At 42.3% G+C, this 21,229-nt stretch overlaps 1 protein-coding gene across 1 annotated transcript; it reads left to right on the forward strand.

Moving 5' to 3' along the window:
- The first annotated feature begins 933 nt into the window (after positions 1 to 933).
- On the forward strand, positions 934 to 13,476 carry RHEB (Ras homolog, mTORC1 binding). The gene is made up of 8 exons (XM_063450812.1): positions 934 to 1,199; positions 8,351 to 8,422; positions 9,225 to 9,292; positions 10,977 to 11,059; positions 11,418 to 11,474; positions 11,562 to 11,609; positions 11,982 to 12,063; positions 12,919 to 13,476. Exons 1-8 carry the CDS (start codon positions 1,148 to 1,150, stop codon positions 13,009 to 13,011), a joined length of 555 nt encoding a protein of 184 aa, XP_063306882.1. The 5' UTR covers positions 934 to 1,147; the 3' UTR covers positions 13,012 to 13,476.
- Positions 13,477 to 21,229: the final 7,753 nt, after the last annotated feature.

Here is a 21,229-nt window from a genome sequence, read left to right on the forward strand (position 1 = left end):
TATTTTGTTTTCAATGCATTCCTATGGGAAAGCGCGTTTCGGTTTACAAATTTTTCACAATAAGAAACGTCCTCTCGTAAACCGAGGTACCACTGTATAAATCTATATTATCAAAATACAATTACATATATAAATCTATATTTTTAGAGCCTATATAAATGCAGGTGGCAAGGGGTTAATAATTTAACCTGTAAGGTACCTCCTCGCACCAAAACAACTTCATGTGTTTATGGGACTTGGATTAATCCTCTAATTTTAAAGTCACTGAGAATTGCCAACAATTCCCACTCCAGTGAATATTCCCCAGATATATATCTTTATTATTATTATCATTATATTATTATTATCATTATTATTATATTTTATTATAATTATTATTTTTATTATTATCATTATTATTATATTATTATAATTATTATTTTTATTATTATTAAGCTCTCAGAGTGGGCAAGCTATCCACCTGCACTGACTCACTGCTCTGCAATCTCACGCAGTACGCATGGTGACGTCACGGAGTTCCAAACACGGCGGCAGCACGACTTCCGGTCGCACACTTCCGTAAAAGACGCCATTTTGTTGGAGCCTACAACGCTCAGTGAAGCCTCTGGTGACAAGCATTGCCTTCTGAGGTGGTATCCCACTCAGCGATAGAGTTCTGCTGTGTAGAGGTTGCATTTCGGAAGTTATTTAGCCGGAGCGGAGCACCGCTAATCGGCGTCAGTGAAAGTGAGTGTGCGCTGTCTCTAGTGTTTGAAGCTCCACGCAACCAGCAAACCCCGCCACTTTCACGTGCGTCCCGCCCTGCGAACCCTGGGAATTCCCGCCCACTTCTCTTCCTGTCAGAGAGGCAGAGCGTGCGGCCAATCAGCGGCGAGGCAGTGACAGAAACCACGCCCTCTGCCACAGGGAGCGGCCAATCAGCGCAGGCGGCCGGGTCGGAGTGACAGGTCGTGGGATGACGCAGCGAGTTTTCCCGGAGCGAGTTGTGGATGATAAATAGTTCGCGTTCGCTCGCTCGGAGAGGAAGAGGCGGGCAGTGGGCGGTCTGAGTGCTGTGACTGTGTGTGCTGAGCTCTCTCGCTGTCGGTTTCTCGTGGATGCGGCGCCTTCGGGTCTGAAATCAGAAACAAAAGTGGAGTCTCCAAGGATGCCGCAGCCCAAATCGCGGAAAATCGCGATCCTGGGCTACCGCTCTGTGGGTGAGTACCGGCCTGGGCTACCGGGGGAAGGAGGGGTACCTGCCTGGGCTACCGGGGGTGGGAGGGGTACCTGCCTGGGCTACCGGGGGAGGGGGGCACCGGTCTGTTGGTGAGTACTGGGCTACCGGGGGAGGGGGGCACCGGTCTGTTGGTGAGTGGTCTCTGGCAGGGGGAGAGGGGTAGCACCGGTCTGTGGGTGAGTGGTCTCTGGGAGGGGTGGGGGGTACCACTGGTCTGTGGGTGAGTGGTCTCTGGGAGGGGTGGGGGGTACCACTGGTCTGTGGGTGAGTGGTCTCTGGGAGGGGTGGGGGGTACCACCGGTCTGTGGGTGAGTGGTCTCTGGGAGGGGTGGGGGGTACCACTGGTCTGTGGGTGAGTGGTCTCTGGGAGGGGTGGGGGGTACCACTGGTCTGTGGGTGAGTGGTCTCTGGGAGGGGTGGGGGGTACCACTGGTCTGTGGGTGAGTGGTCTCTGGGAGGGGTGGGGGGTACCACCGGCCTGTGGGTGAGTGGTCTCTGGGAGGGGTGGGGGGTACCACTGGTCTGTGGGTGAGTGGTCTCTGGGAGGGGTGGGGGGTACCACTGGTCTGTGGGTGAGTGGTCTCTGGGAGGGGTGGGGGGTACCACCGGTCTGTGGGTGAGTGGTCTCTGGGAGGGGTGGGGGGTACCACCGGTCTGTGGGTGAGTGGTCTCTGGGAGGGGTGGGGGGTACCACCGGTCTGTGGGTGAGTGGTCTCTGGGAGGGGTGGGGGGTACCACCGGTCTGTGGGTGAGTGGTCTCTGGGAGGGGTGGGGGGTACCACCGGCCTGTGGGTGAGTGGTCTCGGGGTGGGGGGTACCACCGGCCTGTGGGTGAGTGGTCTCTGGGAGGGGGGTACCACCGGCCTGTGGGTGAGTGGTCTCTGGGAGGGGGGTACCACCGGCCTGTGGGTGAGTGGTCTCTGGGAGGGGGGTACCACCGGCCTGTGGGTGAGTGGTCTCTGGGAGGGGGTACCACCGGCCTGTGGGTGAGTGGTCTCTGGGAGGGGGGTACCACCGGCCTGTGGGTGAGTGGTCTCTGGGAGGGGTGGGGGGTACCACTGGTCTGTGGGGGGTACCACTGGTCTGTGGGGGTACCACCGGTCTGTGGGTGAGGGGTCTCTGGAAGGGGGGGTGCCACCGGCCCGTGGTTCAGGGGTCTCTGGAAGGGGGGTGCCACCGGCCCGTGGTTCAGGGGTCTCTGGAAGGGGGGTGCCACCGGCCTGTGGGCTTTCCTCCAAGCTATACATGTTAAGTTCCTTTAACCTTTGCTGGTAAGTTTTTATCCTGCAATCCATGAACTGGTTTAGTAGCCCTTCTCTGAACTCTCTCTAAAGTATCAATATCCTTCTGGAGATACGGTCTTCAGTGCTGCGTACAATACTCCAAGTGAGGTCCCACCAGTGTTCTGTACGGTATATAATGTCCGCCGTCCAACAGGAAGTTCTCACCTGACCACTAGGGCTTATTATTTCTATAGCGCTTTACAATATTTTATGTGGGGGGGGGGGGGAATTTAACTATAAATAGGACCACTACAAAAGAACCTACAGGAATGATAGGTTGAAGAGAACGCTGCTCAAACTAGCTTAGCCTATAGGAGGTGGGGTGTAAAACACAATAGGACAGGATTCTAGTGGTTATGGTGCAAGGCTCTCTGTGGCTATTGGTATCATGCCTAAGAAACTTCTGCATTATGCATCCAAAGGTATCCAGACAGATGTCAAGGATGGACTGTGCACGGGGCTGGTTACAACAGTGTCTGCTTCCTTCTTTCCATTCTAGTGTGACCATGTAATTACTGGAACATTTCAGTGTTAAAATTGAGTGGTTTAATTAATGCTCAATGTTACAATCACTAGATCAACCTCTAGGTATTGTGCTGTGGTTATAGTGCAAGAAGTGCCCTTAGAACTGTTTGACAACCTACCTGGGTGCCACCAGGTGCATGTTGCTGCATACCCCTACATGTGAATAGCCCTACTCAGCTCAGCGGGGTTGTGATCATTGATATGTAACTTCAGCTGAGCGCAATTGACCATAGTACTCTATCTGTTGTTCTTGGCTGACTAGTGCCATCTGGCTTCTTCTGCAGGACAAGACAAAGGGACCCATGTAAGCTGTGCAATCAACCGTGGGCTGATGTGGTTATGGTGCTTGTAGGGTTCCTCTAAAGTATATTTAGGTTGTTGGGCCCACTGTGTACCCTAAATAAGTTACTTGCCTGTAATCAAGAGACCAGAGGGTCTCCTAAGTAGCTTTGCCTGCTGGGAGATCATAAGTGCAGCTATTCTCCAAGCCAATGGTTTTTCTCAGAGAACATTAGGCGACAGGACACATGTACAACAATCTCCTGCCCGTGCTGCACCAGCAGTATATTTCACAGATGCATGGGGTCCAGTGCTGCTTTTTCAGAAGCGTTGCTTTGAGCTAGGACACAAAGTAATTGGGAAGACCAGGTGCATTATTGCACTTTATAAATTTTTGTTTGTTTGTTTTTTTAAGAAATTCACTTTTGGCAAAGTGTAAAAGAGGGAACACTTGGCAAGCTCAATGCCTTTTGGGTCTGGAAGTGTTCTTTAAAAAGTTTCCACTCATTGCTGCATAGCATGAATACTCACATGGCTTCATTTAGGAGGAAAGAAATTAGATGTGTTGGCACATGTGGCTTGTGAGTGTTCGTTTGTCACACACTTCCCAATGTTTAAACAGATGCTCTGGATAATGCCTAATGTGTCCCATCCTTCTTACAAATGTGTTTTTTTTTTTTAAACTACGTCTAACCCCTGAATTTCAGCCTAATCAGAGATCATGGTGTTAACCAGAACACAGCCACAATCTAATGTGCATGCTGTAAGATCTTAAACAGATCAGATCAAGATCATGAACAGATGGGTTCATGATCTTACAGCATGCACATGAGATTGCGGCTGTGTTCTGGTTAACACCATGATCTGATTAGGCTGAAATTCAGGGGTTAGACGTAGTAATTAAAATAAAATAAAATTGTTTGAAGGATGTGACACATTAGGCATTCTCCACAGAAAAGAATTGAATCAGTGCCTTCATATGGGATGTCGCTTGACGCTGGATGTCCTTGTGTCATTTCATGGAGTCAAACTCTGGTAGACAACCACTAAAGGCCGTCTTACTACTGCAATGTAAACAAGGGCTAATGGGGCAGGAACACTGCATCCATACCACTTAATTGAGATGGAGTGGTATGGGTGTCTAATGTCTCTCTAACTGTTTACTGCTATATCCTAGTCATCCAGAGCATCTGCATGCACCACTGCCCAGCCTCCAAGTGAGAGAAAGGCAAGCATTTTGTCTGCTCCACGCTGCCATGTTTGTTGGTTTGAAAAGGAATATTGGTTAAGTATATGCCAGCACAATATACATACTAAATTTAATAAGCTGAATGTTCCTGTTATCCACACAATATATGTATGACTAGTTGTTGTAAGGTGCTTGTCATTTCCTTCATTTAAGAGTTAGAAGCTCCTGCTAGGCACTACCATTGGATCTCCTGAGATAAATCATGCTATGTAGTGCAAGCTCATTGGCTAAAAGTTTCAACAGATAAGTTGTCAAACCTGGACTTGATGTTCTTCCAAATGGTTTGTCTACATATCTGGGATCTGCAGGTTGCTGGCCACAACCTCCAGGTGCTCTCAGCAATTGGTTAGCCAGACTGTGCATTGGCTGAGAGCACGTGTCTCATGATCTCTGCCAACAAGTGTACCTGGCATGGCTTCTCTTGGGGAAGCTAACAGAAGCTTGGTGCAGGACCTGCAGGCTGTTATCTGCACCATGGGCACCCCAGATATGCTGTCAACACCCTTGTGACAGATCCAAGTGTTAAAGCCCATAATTTTGTTCTCCTTTTGTTCATTTGGTTATAGGTGAATTACTTTGACAACTAAAGGCTTTGCTTAAAGGAACAATGTTATGAAAATTTTACTTCCGTTTAACCTTTTATAGCCTCTCATTTTATTAATGTATAATTTTTTTCAATTCATTGCCTCTCTTACTCGCCACTTTTTTGACAGCCATCTTTATCCTTTCTTTCACATTGTCTGTTATCGGACCGGTCTTTCAATAGTTGGCTAAAAAAAATTGTGTGGTTTATTCATGGAACAATGGTTTTGGGGTTTGGGTTTTTTGTCCAGCAGTACATTGTTCCCTCTGTCCAAAGGCAATGGACAGTTGCAGAAAACTGATAACGGATAACAATCTAGATAAAGGTGTGTAAAGATAGCTTTTAGAAAGGAAGTTTGTAGTGTGTGTGTGTATATATATATCTATAGCTCTCAAAGACTGTCAATTGGCAAAGCTTAAAATACTGTCATGAAAATTATATATCTATATCACGCAAGTGTCCCTAAGTTTTGATTATAAAAATAAGATGCATTTAAAAAAAAACCAAAGTGAGTAAACAGTGCATGTTTTTCCTTCTGTGACTTTTGAGGAGTTATTACATTATTTCAACTAAAAACTGGTGGCATTTAAGGTCACACTCCTGATTCTAGTCTGGAAAAATCAACTATGACAAAGTATTGCTAGTGTTATACATAGGCTTTTTCTAGATTTGTGGGCAGACAATGCTGAGGGTTTCCACATGTTGAACAGAACCAGCCTAGCGTTTTCAGCAAGGTAGAATAAAGGAGACAATGCATTCAGTTTTATGAAAGCATCAAAATGCATTAGTGTGGTTTTTCCAACAATTTTCTCTTTACTGTTATAGTTTTACTATAGGTAACTTTTTTTAAAAAAATTGTGTATTTTCTACATAGTTTGTTCATCCATTACTTAGTCTTAGTCAATGACCATTAGGAAGCAAGTACACTTTTGGACACTAAATGTGTAGAACAAGTGCTTGGCAAGTAGAATAAAACCTCACCAATAGAGGCCTGATCCTCCTGCCATGCAGTGGTCCAACCACAACTGGAAATCACAGTAAAAGTGACCTACATTAGTGACCACTTCTTGATTTCCATTAGTTATTGGACATGTCTCAGATAATGAGTAACAAGGTCTACATAGCAAGTGGGGGCTGCTTTATGCTTGCTGCAATCTCTGCATGGGCCAATATAGGCACCCAGACAGCTTCATCTCAATTAAATGGTCTGACTGCAGTGGGCCTGTCACTTTTAGTCTAGCAATATAAAACATTACCGTTTGTTCTTCCGCTGCTTTAGTAAAGTTAGACTCTGTTATCTTGACGTTCGGCATAGCCACACACTGCATGAAGACATCAAACATCCTATGATTATCAAAAGAAAGCAGTGGATTTGACAAGTCTGGTGCTTGCCACATATGTTGCCCCCTCCCAATGCTTCTATAATTGGATGAGAAGTCGCGAGGGAGACTGCTTGTGGGGCAACTTCACCAGATGCAGAGTAGTTGACGGCATGAGGAGTGAGTCTTGGCACCGGGGCAAAAATGTATGTAAAATTGGGCATTCTAAATCCAAAGTAGAACACTATAGCATTAGAAATGCATGTTTGTGTTCAAAATACAGTTAGAACGAAATTACAAATCTATAATTTTTCATTTTTAACATATATATTATCATTCTACATGTATTTTGATATTAAAATACACTTAGACAGTGTGTGTGTGTGTGTGTGTGTGTGTGTGTGTGTATATATACTTAGAGCATTTATAGTGTTTAACTGTATTTTAACTTATTACAGGCAGCAGGGGGACTACCTGTAATTCCAGGCACTCCCCCTGCTGTGGACAGCTTTTCCATCCATGTGATCGTGAGGTCCTCGCAAGGACCTTGCGTTCAGATGGCCCAGGAGGGCCGGACACTGGTCTTAAGGGGTTGAACACATGATTCCTATCAAGGGCTGTTTTGTTCTATTTATTTTAGAAAAGGTAAGCAGTCACAGAACATTAAAACAAACGCCTAGCACTTCTAAGCACATATATTTTATTTCAGAGTAGGCGATGTCTGTTCAGCTAAAAAGTTCTTAGGCTGCAAAAGCTCACTTTGATACGTGTATCAAATTTTGCAATGCAGAGTTATGCTTGCGACTTGTGAATACTATAGTACCAGGAATACAAAGCTGTGTTCCTGGCACAATCTCCCCCACCCCCAACCTCACACTCCCCTGCTCGGGTACGCTGTTAAAAATATTTTGTTTACATACCTTTTCGGCGCTGTGCTGAGCTCTGACATACAACGACAAGCAGACACTAAAGCACATGCGAGGCAAATGCTGCACGTATTGACCTTCCCATAGGTAAGTGTTTAATCATAGTTTTACACGATGGGGTAAAACCTGACACTGGGTATCCTCGTGCAGAGCGTGAGGACGTCCAGCATCATACTGGACCAAAGGAGGCTGACTTAGTGCTGCAATGTAAACATGCTTCACACAGATACAATGTGACAGCAGATGCAAGGTATCTGGTGCAGCGCTGCAGAACATTCATTTTCTGCTTTATTGAATTACATATGAAAAGCCTTAATTGGCAATTCCATCACACAGCTTACCATAAATAGAACAATTTGATCTTTCCATTTCTTTAGTTTCCCTTACAAGGCAAATTTGTTGCTGAATCCATTCACTCTTGAATTCTGAATGCAGCTCTTTACCGATGGGTGACTCTTGGCCATGTCACACCTTATAAATTTTGAGTAGAACTACAGCAATACGAAAACGCTACTCTAGGTGCCACATCACACTGTATTTAGTGGTTATATTGCAATGAGGCTAAATGCTGCTATGGCCAAATAACCATGGCTTAAGCATGCAGTGCCTCTTGGTTTCTCCCTTAAAGTCCTATTTCTCCTTGCTTAGGCTGCTTTATTGCTGGAGTCGGCTAATCGCAGGTGGACAAATGCTAACACAGCTGCTGGACTTCTCATGCATAGAAGCATGGCATTTCTTTCCTGTTGGGAGAGAAGGAAACTAGTTAATTTCTTTTTAGTAAGGACCATTACGCTCCCTGTACCCCAGCTAGTGTCGGTTACATTGTGCAACCTGGGAAATTGTTGCATGTCCAATTTATTTAACTGTGTATGTGAATTTGTATAGCCTAACTTGTGGTAGTTATAAATTGGCTTTTCTCTATGTAAATTGCATATTCAAATTACAATGATCCCCTCCTTGTCTTTAGGTAAATCTTCATTGACAATTCAGTTTGTCGAAGGACAGTTTATCGACTCTTATGATCCTACGATCGAAAACAGTAAGTAACTGTTTTTAGTGTTTTGTGAGAGCCCTCGCAGAGAGGTAAAGCAAAAAATGCATCTATGCTTTACTGTGTGCATACTTGAACAATCTTTAAAGAGGATCTTTTGTTTGGTGATCACGGTGGGGGGGCCATCACACTGATTAAATGCCTGGGGTGTGATGCCCTCAACATTGAGGGGGGGGGGGGGGCAATCCACTAAATATTGTGACACTGGTCAGTATGGAAATACAGTAGCACCTTCATTTATAGTACTAAATATGTAATTTACTGTGCAAATGTCATTTGAATAGTCTTAAATGCTCATGACTTGGTTAAGAGCATAACATTCTATCTGTATGCTGCTTGGTAAACCTATAAATGTAAAGTTAAACTGCATAACTGACCTTTTTGGGCTTCACTTATGCTACTAGTTTTACTTATGCTTAGAGCTTTTTTATATTTGAAACTGCTCTGAATTTGTATCTTCAAAAATGTAACCCAAAACAATAAATATATAAAACATTGTGAGCAGGGTTCACTAACCATTTTACCACTGGTGAGTTGAAATTCACCTCTGTTGCTTATTCTGTGGCAAGTACATTTAAGGCCTGATTAGTGGCATAGAACTTCAGATTTTAAGCCTTGCATGTGAGTAATTTTATAGACTCTTAAATGTAAGCCCAAGTGATCACAACTTTGAAAATAGACCAATTCTGTTCAAGGTGGTTAGTTCCTTGCGTGCAGGGTATAATGGTTCATACAAACCAAGGGTTGGGAAAATGTAAATTATGTTCTGATCCTAATTTTACTTTTGCAGCATTTACTAAATTGTTATCTGTGAATGGACAAGATTATCAGCTACAGTTGGTGGATACCGCTGGGCAGGTATGTGCTCTGTTATGAGTAGTGATAACTAAATGGTTTTTTTTGTTTTTAATAGTGGGCACACACCATGTTAAGTTCCTGTTTTTCATGTGAATGGTAAATAAATCAAAAGAATAATCTTAAAGGAACACAAACCTGTATTCCTGACCCTATTGTGTTAAAACATGTGGCCACAGGTGCGTGGAGAGCTGCCGAGCAAGATGGCCGCGTGAATCTCTGCTCCGGCATATGGGCTCCGCAATATTATAAAAATATAGGAACAGTACAACGAACACGGTAATCCTTGCCCAAGCAGCCACCGCTTGGAAGTTTAAACTCCCATCCCCACAGGTGTGATAGATACACCGGACTCTACAAGGTCCAAACCCCTGTTCCCCAGCTATTCCCCAACTTCCCTCCCAGACCCCTTCAACCCCTAGTCAGCATACAGGACACACTTTGTCTCAAACCACACCCCCACATTTGCTGTAAAATTACTCCCTCCAACTCCATGCAACCCACACCTCCAAATTAAGAGTCTCTCTACTTTTCCGCAACTCCCTAACAATAGAACCCATTCAAACCAAAATTGATGGTCAGGGATGTTACATAATACTCCATTGCCTGATCAACAATAACCCTCTCCTACTAGTAGGCCTATATAGCCCAAATGAACACCAATACAACTTCCTACACAAAGTGCTTGCAAAACTGCCAACCACCACAAATGCCCCTATGCTGATCTGTGGAGGTCTGATCCACACCATGAACTCACGCATAGACTCCACACTCTCCAAATTAAAAATGAAAACGTACACACGGCAACAAAGCGGGGTACGTATTTAGCAACGCTGCTAAAACAAAAACTCAAAGATACCATATCAAATAGCGAAAACTGGAGAGAAACTACTGAACCCACAAACCATTAATGGTTTCTCCACACAACGCTAATCTCAGTTTATACTGAGAAAAATACTGGCATTTGTTACTGCAGCACCGGCCAGGCGGCCTCCAATATCTTCTGTACCAGTAAAATACCGGCCTGGTGGCAACCCTACAAATGGCTGAAATGAAAAACCTAGCTGAATTGTTTGTCCCCTTCCCCCTCCCAATCTCCAAATTTGGTTGTCTTCTAAAATTATGAGATTTGATTTCTAACAATTCTCTTGTAAACCCAAAAGAAATTTCACTTAGGCTTGTGGAATTTGTTTGTTTTTCTTCAAGGCCCTAAAGCGGTAGTTTAGTCTACTTGTCCCTCATGACAAGCTATTTGTCCTGGCCCTCAAAACTATTTCAACTAGAAAAACTGGGACCACAGCCTATGGAGTCGCAATCTGTCCTCATCCACAGTGTGCTGGTTGCGTGGGATGTACATTGACAAACTGGGTATTCCTAAAGTGTTCTAAAAATGCATTAAACAAGATTCTGTATAAGGGAGCTACTAAAAAAAGTATGCATGGTATTTGGTTGAGTAGGCTGACTTTTATTCTTCAGGAAAGTAGATTTTCTTTTTGTCAGTCCCAGTTGCACTCGGGATATTGGATAAAATGTGAATTGTCAAGTTAAAATTTTAGGCTAAAATAGACTTTTATGAAGGAGACAATTTGATCAACAAATCTTCTAAAATCAGAAACGTCATTCTAGCTACCATTTAGACTGACCGTGCTTTATCCTGGTACTGAATATCTTTATTTATTCCTAACAGGATGAGTTCTCCATATTCCCTCCGACATACTCTATAGACATTAATGGATATATACTGGTGTATTCGGTCACATCCATCAAAAGGTAATCTTTATTTTTTTTGTGGGGTGGTGGAGCGGGGTTGTGTTTTATTGGACATTGCCTTTGCCAATCAATTTATCCCTTTATCACAATGTGCCACATAGTTACATGAACATAGAAAGAAGTACATGAAGGTGCATTATCCCAGTTAATTAACCCCTTAAGGACACATGACATGTGTGACATGTCATAATTCCCTTTTATTCCAGAAGTTTGGTCCTTAAGGGGTTAAAGCAACTGTACAATTGTATTGTATTTTGGTTCTGTATGTTAGACCTCTTCATGTAAGTGAGTTATTTGCCGTTTACTAGACTTGTTTTGCATAATTTGTATTTCAATCATTATTTTTTTCCTCTTGCAGTTTTGAGGTGATTAAAATTATCTATGAGAAATTATTGGATATGGTGGGGAAAGTTCAGTAAGTCTTGAATACTTAAAAAAAATTTTTTCTTCTTCTTTGTGAAGAATAAATTGACAATTCTGTTTCTTTTCCCCTCCACGTTAGGGTACCCATAATGCTTGTTGGCAATAAGAAGGACTTGCATATGGAGAGGTGGGTATACTAGAAGCTATAAAAAATAGATTGACCCAACAAATTCCATTTAACTTTGTAAAGGTGTTTTAAGTAAATATAGGTAAAAGGTTGAAGGACAACGTCAACAAACTGCTTATTACATTTCATCTTTTAAGGGGTGTGGTTTTTTATTTTGTGGAAGGGGGTTGGGTAAATTACAAAGTACTAAAGATTTTCTTCTAACACATTTTAAGGTATATTTATATATGGCTTTCAAGAGTCAGATGTTAATGGGGAGTTTTTTAAATCATTTTCACTTCTAGTCCATATAATTTCTTATTGGAATTGTGATTTATCAATTAAAAGTTAAAAAAAAAAAAAAACTGAAGTTTTTTTTTTTAATATCCCAAGGGTGATCAGCTTTGAAGAAGGGAAAGCATTAGCTGAATCATGGCACGCAGCTTTCCTGGAGTCATCTGCTAAAGAAAATCAGGTACAACGCGTGCAGCAAGGGGATTATAGCAACTCTTCAGATTTGTCTAGGATCTATATACTTGTGGGATTGCTGGTTTGTCTGGCGGTTACACTTCCCCCCCCCCCCCCCCCCCCCCCCCCCGCCCCATATTGCTGCATCCTTTCTGAGCATCTGCTGTCTGTCCCTGGAGGCTGGCTGCCTGATTAGCCTTTTCCCTAGTACAGTGTGCAGATTGTATTGTCTGTGTTGGAAGTCTAAATGCTAGTTTAAAAGTGTGTACTTTTCTGGAGCGGGTTTAAATTAGCCATGTGTTGTGTGATAACTCATTTAAAGGGACTCTTCACTGCCCAAACCTCATTGGTATATACATTTTCTTTTGTAAAAATATCGATCTTGTGTCTGCACTATAAGCATGCTCTCCCAATTTAGTCCGACTTCTACTTGCTGTCCAATCAGACGTCCCCAATGCAGCTCAATGAGAACAAATTGCTGCCTCTTGAGTTTAGCTCCACTAAGCTAACCAAACCAGGAAGTGGATTGGTCTGACAGCCAGGGGATGTGACCAGGTTAACTTATGTTGAAATCTACACTTTTTTTGTAGAATGAAAGGACACTCTTCACACATAAAGCACTTCAGCAAGCTTTAGGGATCTAAAGTTTTCCTTTAAGGGTTCTGACGTTTCGTGTCTTCCCATGAAGTTACTCGTTTACCTATTTTCAGTATTGGTACCTTGCGTGTTTTTTATTTTTTGTTTTTTATATATATATATATATATATATATATATATATATATATATATATATATATATATACTGTTGTAATTTCCACATGTGCTTATGTATTTATTTATTTTTGTCCCCTCTTCTGTACAGACTACTGTTGATGTTTTTAAAAGGATAATTTTGGAAGCAGAAAAAATTGATGGCGGAAGTTCACAAGGGAAGTCCTCCTGCTTTCTAATGTAATTCCACTACAGAAGATACGGACACTGGGAATATATTCTACTTGAATAAGTAAACTGCCTGTTCTACTTCCCTTAACGCTTTACCTGTCAGAGTAGAGTGTGGGCAGGGAAAGGGTTAATCTAAGAGATTATGGTATGGATGGTCACAGCCTTCTGTTTTGTTTTGTTTTTACTTTTCTTTTTTTCTTTTTCTCAAATCTGACGTGCTCAGATTTCTCACTACTATCTTTAAGATAATAAAAAACCTCAATCACAAACCTTCAACTTGTATATCATATTTCTTAATATTATGGCCAAGACTTTTACTGGCATTAATTTTTCAGTGTAGTTTGTTTATAATATTGTAATCATCCATGCTGCATATTGTTACATTACTCTCTATTAACCAGGCTTCAAAGTCAGTGTTTCTTTCATTCTTTGATTGTTCAATGTAAACTTGTAAATAAAACAGCTGCAGACCTTACAATATGTGGTGTTTTTATTTTCACTTTGATTAAATATTGGTGGAGCATTATATTAAAGGTTTACAATATTGTTAATGTGAGCGGCACATAGTGTATGTTTCTATCGGGGCTTAAACCCTGTAATTCTAATCTGTCAGCCAGACAACTGCCATTGTAAATATGGCTAATCTTTTCATCTATTGAAAGGAAATTTGTTTATACTTTTTTAATGAGGTGTATATAAAAACTCATCCATACCTTTAGAATATGACAGGGTCCTGCCACCATATACTTGCACTTCTGGTCAGACAGTGTGAAAACTTTTTGTACAATAAACTGATGTCACTGCACTTCACTAATCACTTCATGGCTTTAGCCTTTGCAAAGAGGTGTGGGGATAAAATTATTTGCGCTTTATACTTCTCAAACCTCCAAGTCTTCCCTGCACAGAGCAATATCTGAAGATGTTGCTGCACTGTGACTAAAGCTGACCCAAGGTTCACATATATTAGTGAAGCATCCAGTCATATAATAAAGTTATGGAAAGTTTCTCTTGCTGGTGGCAAGTAGAAATTCTAAGCCCTAGCTGTGACTACAGCATATTGACAAAGAAATAATGCAAAATTGGGCATGCTGTAGGTTTTAACCTGAATTGAAGAGTAAACTACTCTTACTGGCAAACTTAAATGTACATATTTCTCCCCTCCCCCTCTCCTGCATGTCTTTATACCCAAAACATATCAGATGTTCAAATGATTCACCGTGTACATGTGAAATGTTTACTTTGGCACAAACTTCTAAATTTAACAAAAGGTACGATGGCTAAAATGTAAACTGCAGACATTTATTTTTCTTAGCGGGAGAGCTTGTGGGCTCCTGAAATAATAGAACTTGGTTAACATATGCCAGTAATGCAGCCCATTGTGGTCTGACTTCTGTAACATTATCTGAAGAGCTACTAAATATGCAAAAGGAAAAATTGCATTTAGAATATTGTTTCTTTACCCCTGGCTTTACACTGAATGTTCATTGATTAAGAACTGATTAAGTTTTGGTAATGGTTTTTGTAAAAGTGATTATCCCATTGCTTCACCCCAGTAAAGTTATTGGCATTTATATAGCGCCAACATATTCCATAATATTATAAAAGAGTAACTCGACAATAACAATGTTAGTTACAACATTGATCAGGATCATGTTAAAACAAGCTTGCAATCTAGAGGTCATAATGAATGTGCAAGCTCTGGGGGTTTTCGCCAGCAGTGATGTACATGAAATGGCATATACTAACTTGCATGCTTTGCCCAGAATTGTCCAGCAAAGCATGTAAATGAAAGGGACACTAGTCACAAACTTTTCTTGATGCAGTTTTGGTGTATGTATCATGGCTCTGAAGTCACTGCTCAATTCTCTGCCATTTAGTAGTTAAATCCCTTTGTTTATGCAGCCCTAGTGACACATCCCTGGATGTGACTTGCACAGCCTTCCATAAACATTTCCTGTAAAGATTTGCCCATTGTTACCACTTCCTTTTATTGCAAGTTTTTCGTTTTGCATTTCTCATCTCCCACTTTAATAGCTTGTTAGACCTTTGCCAGAGCCTCCTGTAGGTAAATAAAGTTACATTTTACAGAACCGTAGATAAAAACTATTAAGTCAGACTTTAAAATGAAACTTCTTGTATATGCAGGCTGTATCCGTCACAACCAGGGGAGGTGTGGCTAGGGCTGCAAAAACAGATACGTGGTTCAACTAATAAATGGAAGATAACTGAGCAGTGAAACTTCAGAGGCATGATCTAAACACAAACTGCTTCATTAAGCTGAAGTTTTGGTGACTAGTGTTTCTTTTTAAAGGAACACAAACTTATATCACTGACCCTACAGTGTTAAAATCAATCTACTGCCCCCTCCCTAAAAATAATAAAATTGTACCTACTCCAGTCTGTTTCTGTCCCTGACCGCATCAGAAGTGGTGGTCTGAGGCAATCACAATGCTTTCCCATAGGAAAGTATTAGATTGGCTAAGCTTGTCAAAGAGGCAGAGCCAGCACAAGCCAAACTCAGCCCTGGCCAATCAGCACCTCCTCATAGATGTATACATGCATATTGTACTCCTAATATATTGCACTCCTAAATCTTTAAAATCATATACTGGTACACTTCTTTATATATACACATATCAAAATCCATATTTAAACCATATGGAGAGGGTCTCTAAATTGAGTTATATTGAGAATTGTTAGGAAGTCAACCCCCACCCCATATGGTTATAGCCACTTCTTGAATACCACTAAAATTCAGCAAATTTAAAATCACAGTTCTGAACTCTTCTGAAATGAGAGTATACTGAATTTGTTAAAACCTTATTTTAGATATTCCTTAAATGTTCACCAACATATTGGAGACCACACATTAAAAGATGTTGCATGTGATAAAATTACCATACTTTTTTCTTTGTAATGGGGAAAAAAATAGATACACCCCTCAAAAAAAAAATAAAGGAAACACACAGCACAATGTAACTCCAAGTCAATCACACTGCTGTGAAATCAAACTGTCCACTTAGGAAGCAACGCTGAGTGACAATCAATTTCACATGCTGTTGTGCAAATGGATAGACAACCGGTGCAAATTATAGGCAATTAGCATGACACCCCCAATAAAGGAGTGGTTCTGCAGGTGGTGACCACAGACCACTTCTCAGTTCCTATGCTTCCTGGCTGATGTTTTGGTCACTTTTAAATGCTGGCGTTGCTTTCACTCTAATGGTAGCATGAGACGGAGTCTACAACCCACACAAGTGGCTCAGGTAGTGCAGCTCATCCAGGATGGCACATCAATGTGAGCTGTGGCAAGAAGGTTTGCTGTGTCTGTCAGCGTAGTGTTCAGAGCATGGAGGCGCTACCAGGAGACGTGGAGGAGGGCAACAACCCAGCAGCAGGACCGCTGCCTTTGTGCGAGGAGGAGCACTGCCAGAGCCCTGCAAGACGACCTCCAGCAGGCCACAAATGTGCATGTATCTGCTCAAACAGTCAGACTCCATGAGGGTGGCATGAGTGCCCGACGTCCACAGGTCCACCGAGATGAGATCCTCAGACCCCTTGTGAGACCAAATGCTGGTGCGGTTGTCCCTGGGTTTCTCCTAATGCTAGACCTTATGTGGCTGGAGTGTGTCAGCAGTTCCTGCAAGGCGAAGGCATTGATGCTATGGACTGGCCCGTTCGTTCCCCAGACCTGAATCCAATTGAGCACATCTGGGACATCATGTCTCGCTCCAGCCACCAACGTCATGTTGCACCACAGGCTGTCCAGGAGTTGGCAGATGCTTTAGTCCAGGTCTGGGAGGAGATCCCTCAGGAGACATCTGCTACCTCATCAGGAGCATGCACAGGTGTTGTAGGGAGGTCATACAGGCACGTGGAGGCCACACACTACTGAGCCTCATTTTGACTTGTTTTAATGACATTACATCAAAGTTGGATCAGCCTGTAGTGTGTTTTTCCACTTTAATTTTGAGTGTGACTCCAAATCCAGACCTCCATGGGTTGAAAAATTTGATTTCAATTTTTTTTCGTTTTGTGTGATTTTGTTGTCAGCACATTCAACTATGTAAAGAACAAAGTATTTCAGAAGAATATTTAATTCATTCAGATCTAGGATGTGTTATTTTTGTGTTCCCTTTTTTTTTTTGAGCAGTGTGTATATATATATGTATTTAAAAAAAATAATGTGTTAGAGAGAACTGTTTTTGCATGCCTTGCATTGCCCACAATTGTAAAAAGCTTTACAAGGCTTCTACAAAATGCGAAGAAAACGGTCACTGAAGGTTTTATTTTTTTATTTTTATTTTTTTGTAGGAAAAGCATAGAAAACCTAGTACCTTGTTAATATGCTTGAGGTTTTTTTTTTCTCCTACCTGTCAAACGCTGCAGTTTATTGTTAACCAGAAAAACCTTTAAGTCTCACCTTCCCCTTCCTTCATTATTACATCTCATTTGGGGTGACTAATAAATTAAACCCCATCTGTTACAAAATGTCTTATGGCATATGTTTACTGTTGCAATTAAAGCACTCTGCTTAATCCTTTTCAGAATTCTTTAATGGACTTTATTTTCAGATAAGTTTCTGTTACACAACACATTCTTTGAGTTCCATGGCTTTTCTTGAACCACTTTGTTTAAATCGGATCATTTTAAAAGCACATGTCAGTACTCCATAATAATGTGGAGATTAGCAAGGATTTTGACCAAGTAGTTCTATTCAACTTCATATTTCTCTTAACCCTCTTAGGTCCAGATGAGTGAATGTGACATAAAGATTAACCCCTTAAGGACACATGACGAGTCTGACACGTCATGATTCCCTTTTATTCCAGAAGTTTGGTCCTTAAGGGGTTAAAAAAAATGTAAAAAATTGCAACTTACATGCAAAGCAATAGAATCCATGAGTTTGAAGACTAAATTCAGAAGATTGGAGTAACTTGCATCTCCTTAAAGTGGCTCTGACCCTATACCGATTTTGCTTTTAAATATATGTATATTTTTCATATGTTCTGCTTTTCCCTGTTTTTTATGTTTTTGAAATTAATTGTAGTGTTTTTAAATTTTTTAGTTCAAGATAAAGACTAGGGACTACTTTTTCTCATGGGGAGCATGCATGTTGGCAATGGGTGGAGTCTCAGCAAAGTTCAAGTTAATTTGCCATTGCCATGCTGACTTACCCACACTCCACCAGTCAAAAGAAACCCGCAATATGGCAAATTTTGCTTAAAAGGACACTGTAGGCATCCAGGCCACTTAATGTTGCTACACTAAGTCTGCCTTAGGCCCTTCATGGCTGTTAACGGACACTGGACATCCTCACGCTCTGCATGATGACATCCAGAGTCAGCTGTTTTGCAATAGGAAAGCATTGCATAGTTGCCAACATTTGAAAAATATTCTAGGGACACTTTGCAGCACAGCTATCAATTACTACCTTGAAAATTTACCACACCCTCTGCCACAAAGCTCTGCCCACTATGCCCAACCCACACAATCTCTGCCTACTTATCATAGCGCACTGGGATACCATACACACAGACCTGTATTATACAGAGAGCAGCACTATACAGGGAGCACTGACTGTCCCGGTATACACACAGACCTGTGTTATACAGAGTGCAGCACTATACAGGGAGCACTGACTGTCAGGATATTATACACACAGACCTGTATTATACAGAGAGCAACACTATACAGGGAGCACTGACTGTCCCAGGATACTATACACACAGACCTGTATTATACAGAGAGCAGCACTATACAGGGAGCACTGATTGTCACAGGATATTATACACACAGACCTGTATTATACAGGGAGCACTGTCTGTCCTGGGATATTATACACCGACATGTATTATACAGAGAGCAGCACTATACAGGGAGCACTGACTGTCCTGGGATATTATATACACAGATCTGTATTATACAGAGAGAAGCACTATACAGGGAGCACTGACTGTCCTGGGATAATATACACACATATCTGTATTATACAGAGAGCAGCACTATACAGGGAGCACTGACTGTCCCAGGATACTATACACACAGACCTGTATTATACAGAGAGCAGCACTATACACGGAGCACTGATTGTCACAGGATATTATACACACAGACCTGTATTATACAGGGAGCACTGTCTGTCCTGGGATATTATACACCGACATGTATTATACAGAGAGCAGCACTATACAGGGAGCACTGACTGTCCTGGGATATTATATACACAGATCTGTATTATACAGAGAGAAGCACTATACAGGGAGCACTGACTGTCCTGGGATAATATACACACATATCTGTATTATACAGAGAGCAGCACTATACAGGGAGCACTGACTGTCCCGGGATATTATATACACAGACCTAAATAATACAGAGAGCAGCCCGATACAGGGAGCCCTGACTGTCCGGGGTATTATACACACAGACCTGTATTATACAGAGAGCAAAACTATACAGGGAGCACTGACTGTCCCAGAATACACACAAACAGACTGCTTAATACACCCACACTGCTAAGTACATATACACAGAACACTGAATACACACAGGCTTCTGAATACATACAGACTAGTGATGTCCCGAACGGTTCGCCAGCGAATAGTTCCTGGCGAACATAGCTTGTTCGCGTTCACCACGGATGGCGAACATATGCGATGTTCGGTGCGCCCCCTATTCGTCATCATTGAGTAAACTTTGACCCTGTACCTCACAGTCAGCAGACACATTCCAGCCAATCAGCAGAAGACCCTCCCACCTCTTGGACAGCATCCATTTTAGATTCATTCTGAAGCTGCATTCTTAGTGAGAGGAGGGACAGTGTGCTGCTGCTGATTTAATAGGGAAATCGATAGCTAGGCTAGTGTATTCAGTGTCCACTACAGTCCTGAAGGACTCATCTGATCTCTGCTGTAAGGACAGCACCCCAAAAAGCCCTTTTTAGGGCTAGAACATCAGTCTGCTTTTTTTTTTTTTCCTGTGTAATCTAATTGCAGTTGCCTGCCTGCCAGCGTGTGTGTCAGGCTCACAGCGTATACTGTGCCCACTTGCCCAGTGCCACTACTCATATCTGGTGTCACAATAGCTTGCATTTAAAAAAAACGACACTTTTTTGACTGTAATATAATAGCAGTCAGTTTCCTTCACACGTGTGCGTTTCAGGGCCTGCCAGGGCACAGTGTCACACCAGTGCAACTCATATCTGGTGTAACAGTAGTGTACATAAAAAAAAAAACTAGAAATTTGACTGTGAAATAATAGCAGTCAGTTTCCTTCACACGTGTGCGTTTCAGAGCCTGCCAGGGCACAGTGTCACACCAGTGCAACTCATATCTGGTGTAACAGTAGTGTACATTTAAAAAAAAATTTTTTTTGACTGTAATAGATTGATTAGCAGTTAGTTGTCTGCAAGCGTGTGTGTCAGGCCTACAGCGTCTACTCTGCACTTTTTTGACTGTGAAATAATAGTCAGTTTCCTTCACGCGTGTGCGTTTCAGGGCCTGCCAGGGCACAGTGTCACACCAGGGCAACTCATATCTGGTGTAACAGTAGTGTACATTTAAAAAAAAAAACAACACTTTTTTGACTATGAAATAATAGAAGTCAGTTTCCTTCACGCGTGTCCATTTCAGGGCCTGCCAGGGCACAGTGTCACACCAGTGCAACTCATATCTGGTGTAACAGTAGTGTACATTTAAAAAACATTTTTTTTTTGACTGTAATAGATTGATTAGCAGTTAGTTGTCTGCAAGCGTGTGTGTCAGGCCTACAGCGTCTACTCTGCCAACTTCTGCCAGTGCACAGTGCCACTCATATCTGTTGTCACAGTAGCTTGCACGCATAGTGCCACTAATCGAAAAAAAATGACAGGCAGAGGCAGGCCACCCCGCAGGGGCCGTCGTGGTCGTGGTGCTGTGATTCCCTTTGGCCCTAGAATAATGCCCAGTGTTCAGAGGCCACGTACCCTGAACTCGAAAAGTTCTGAGGACATAGTTGACTGGCTAACACAGGACACCCAATCTTCTACAGCTTCCGCTCGGAACCTTGACGCACCATCCTCCTCCAGCTTAGCTTCTGGCACCTCTCAAGTTACCACTCGCCCGCCTGCCGCCGCCACCACCAACACTAGCACCACAGCCGCTTCACTTGATATGTCAGAGGAGTTATTTACACATCAGTTGGTAGAAATGAGTGATGCGCAAGCATTATTGCCAGAGGATGTAGATAAC

The sequence above is a fragment of the Pelobates fuscus genome, chromosome 4, assembly GCF_036172605.1.
Source record: "Pelobates fuscus isolate aPelFus1 chromosome 4, aPelFus1.pri, whole genome shotgun sequence".
In the NCBI taxonomy this organism is placed as follows: Eukaryota; Metazoa; Chordata; class Amphibia; order Anura; family Pelobatidae; genus Pelobates; species Pelobates fuscus.

What these genes read in the sequence shown, in the direction of transcription:
- RHEB (XM_063450812.1), top strand. Translation starts at nt 1,148, where the DNA reads ATGCCGCAGCCCAAATCGCGGAAAATCGCGATCCTGGGCTACCGCTCT. An exon ending in CCTGGGCTACCGCTCTGTGG is followed by an intron (nt 1,200 to 8,350) that starts GTGAGTACCGGC and finishes CCTTGTCTTTAG; the next exon opens with GTAAATCTTCATTGACAATT. An exon ending in TGATCCTACGATCGAAAACA is followed by an intron (nt 8,423 to 9,224) that starts GTAAGTAACTGT and finishes TTACTTTTGCAG; the next exon opens with CATTTACTAAATTGTTATCT.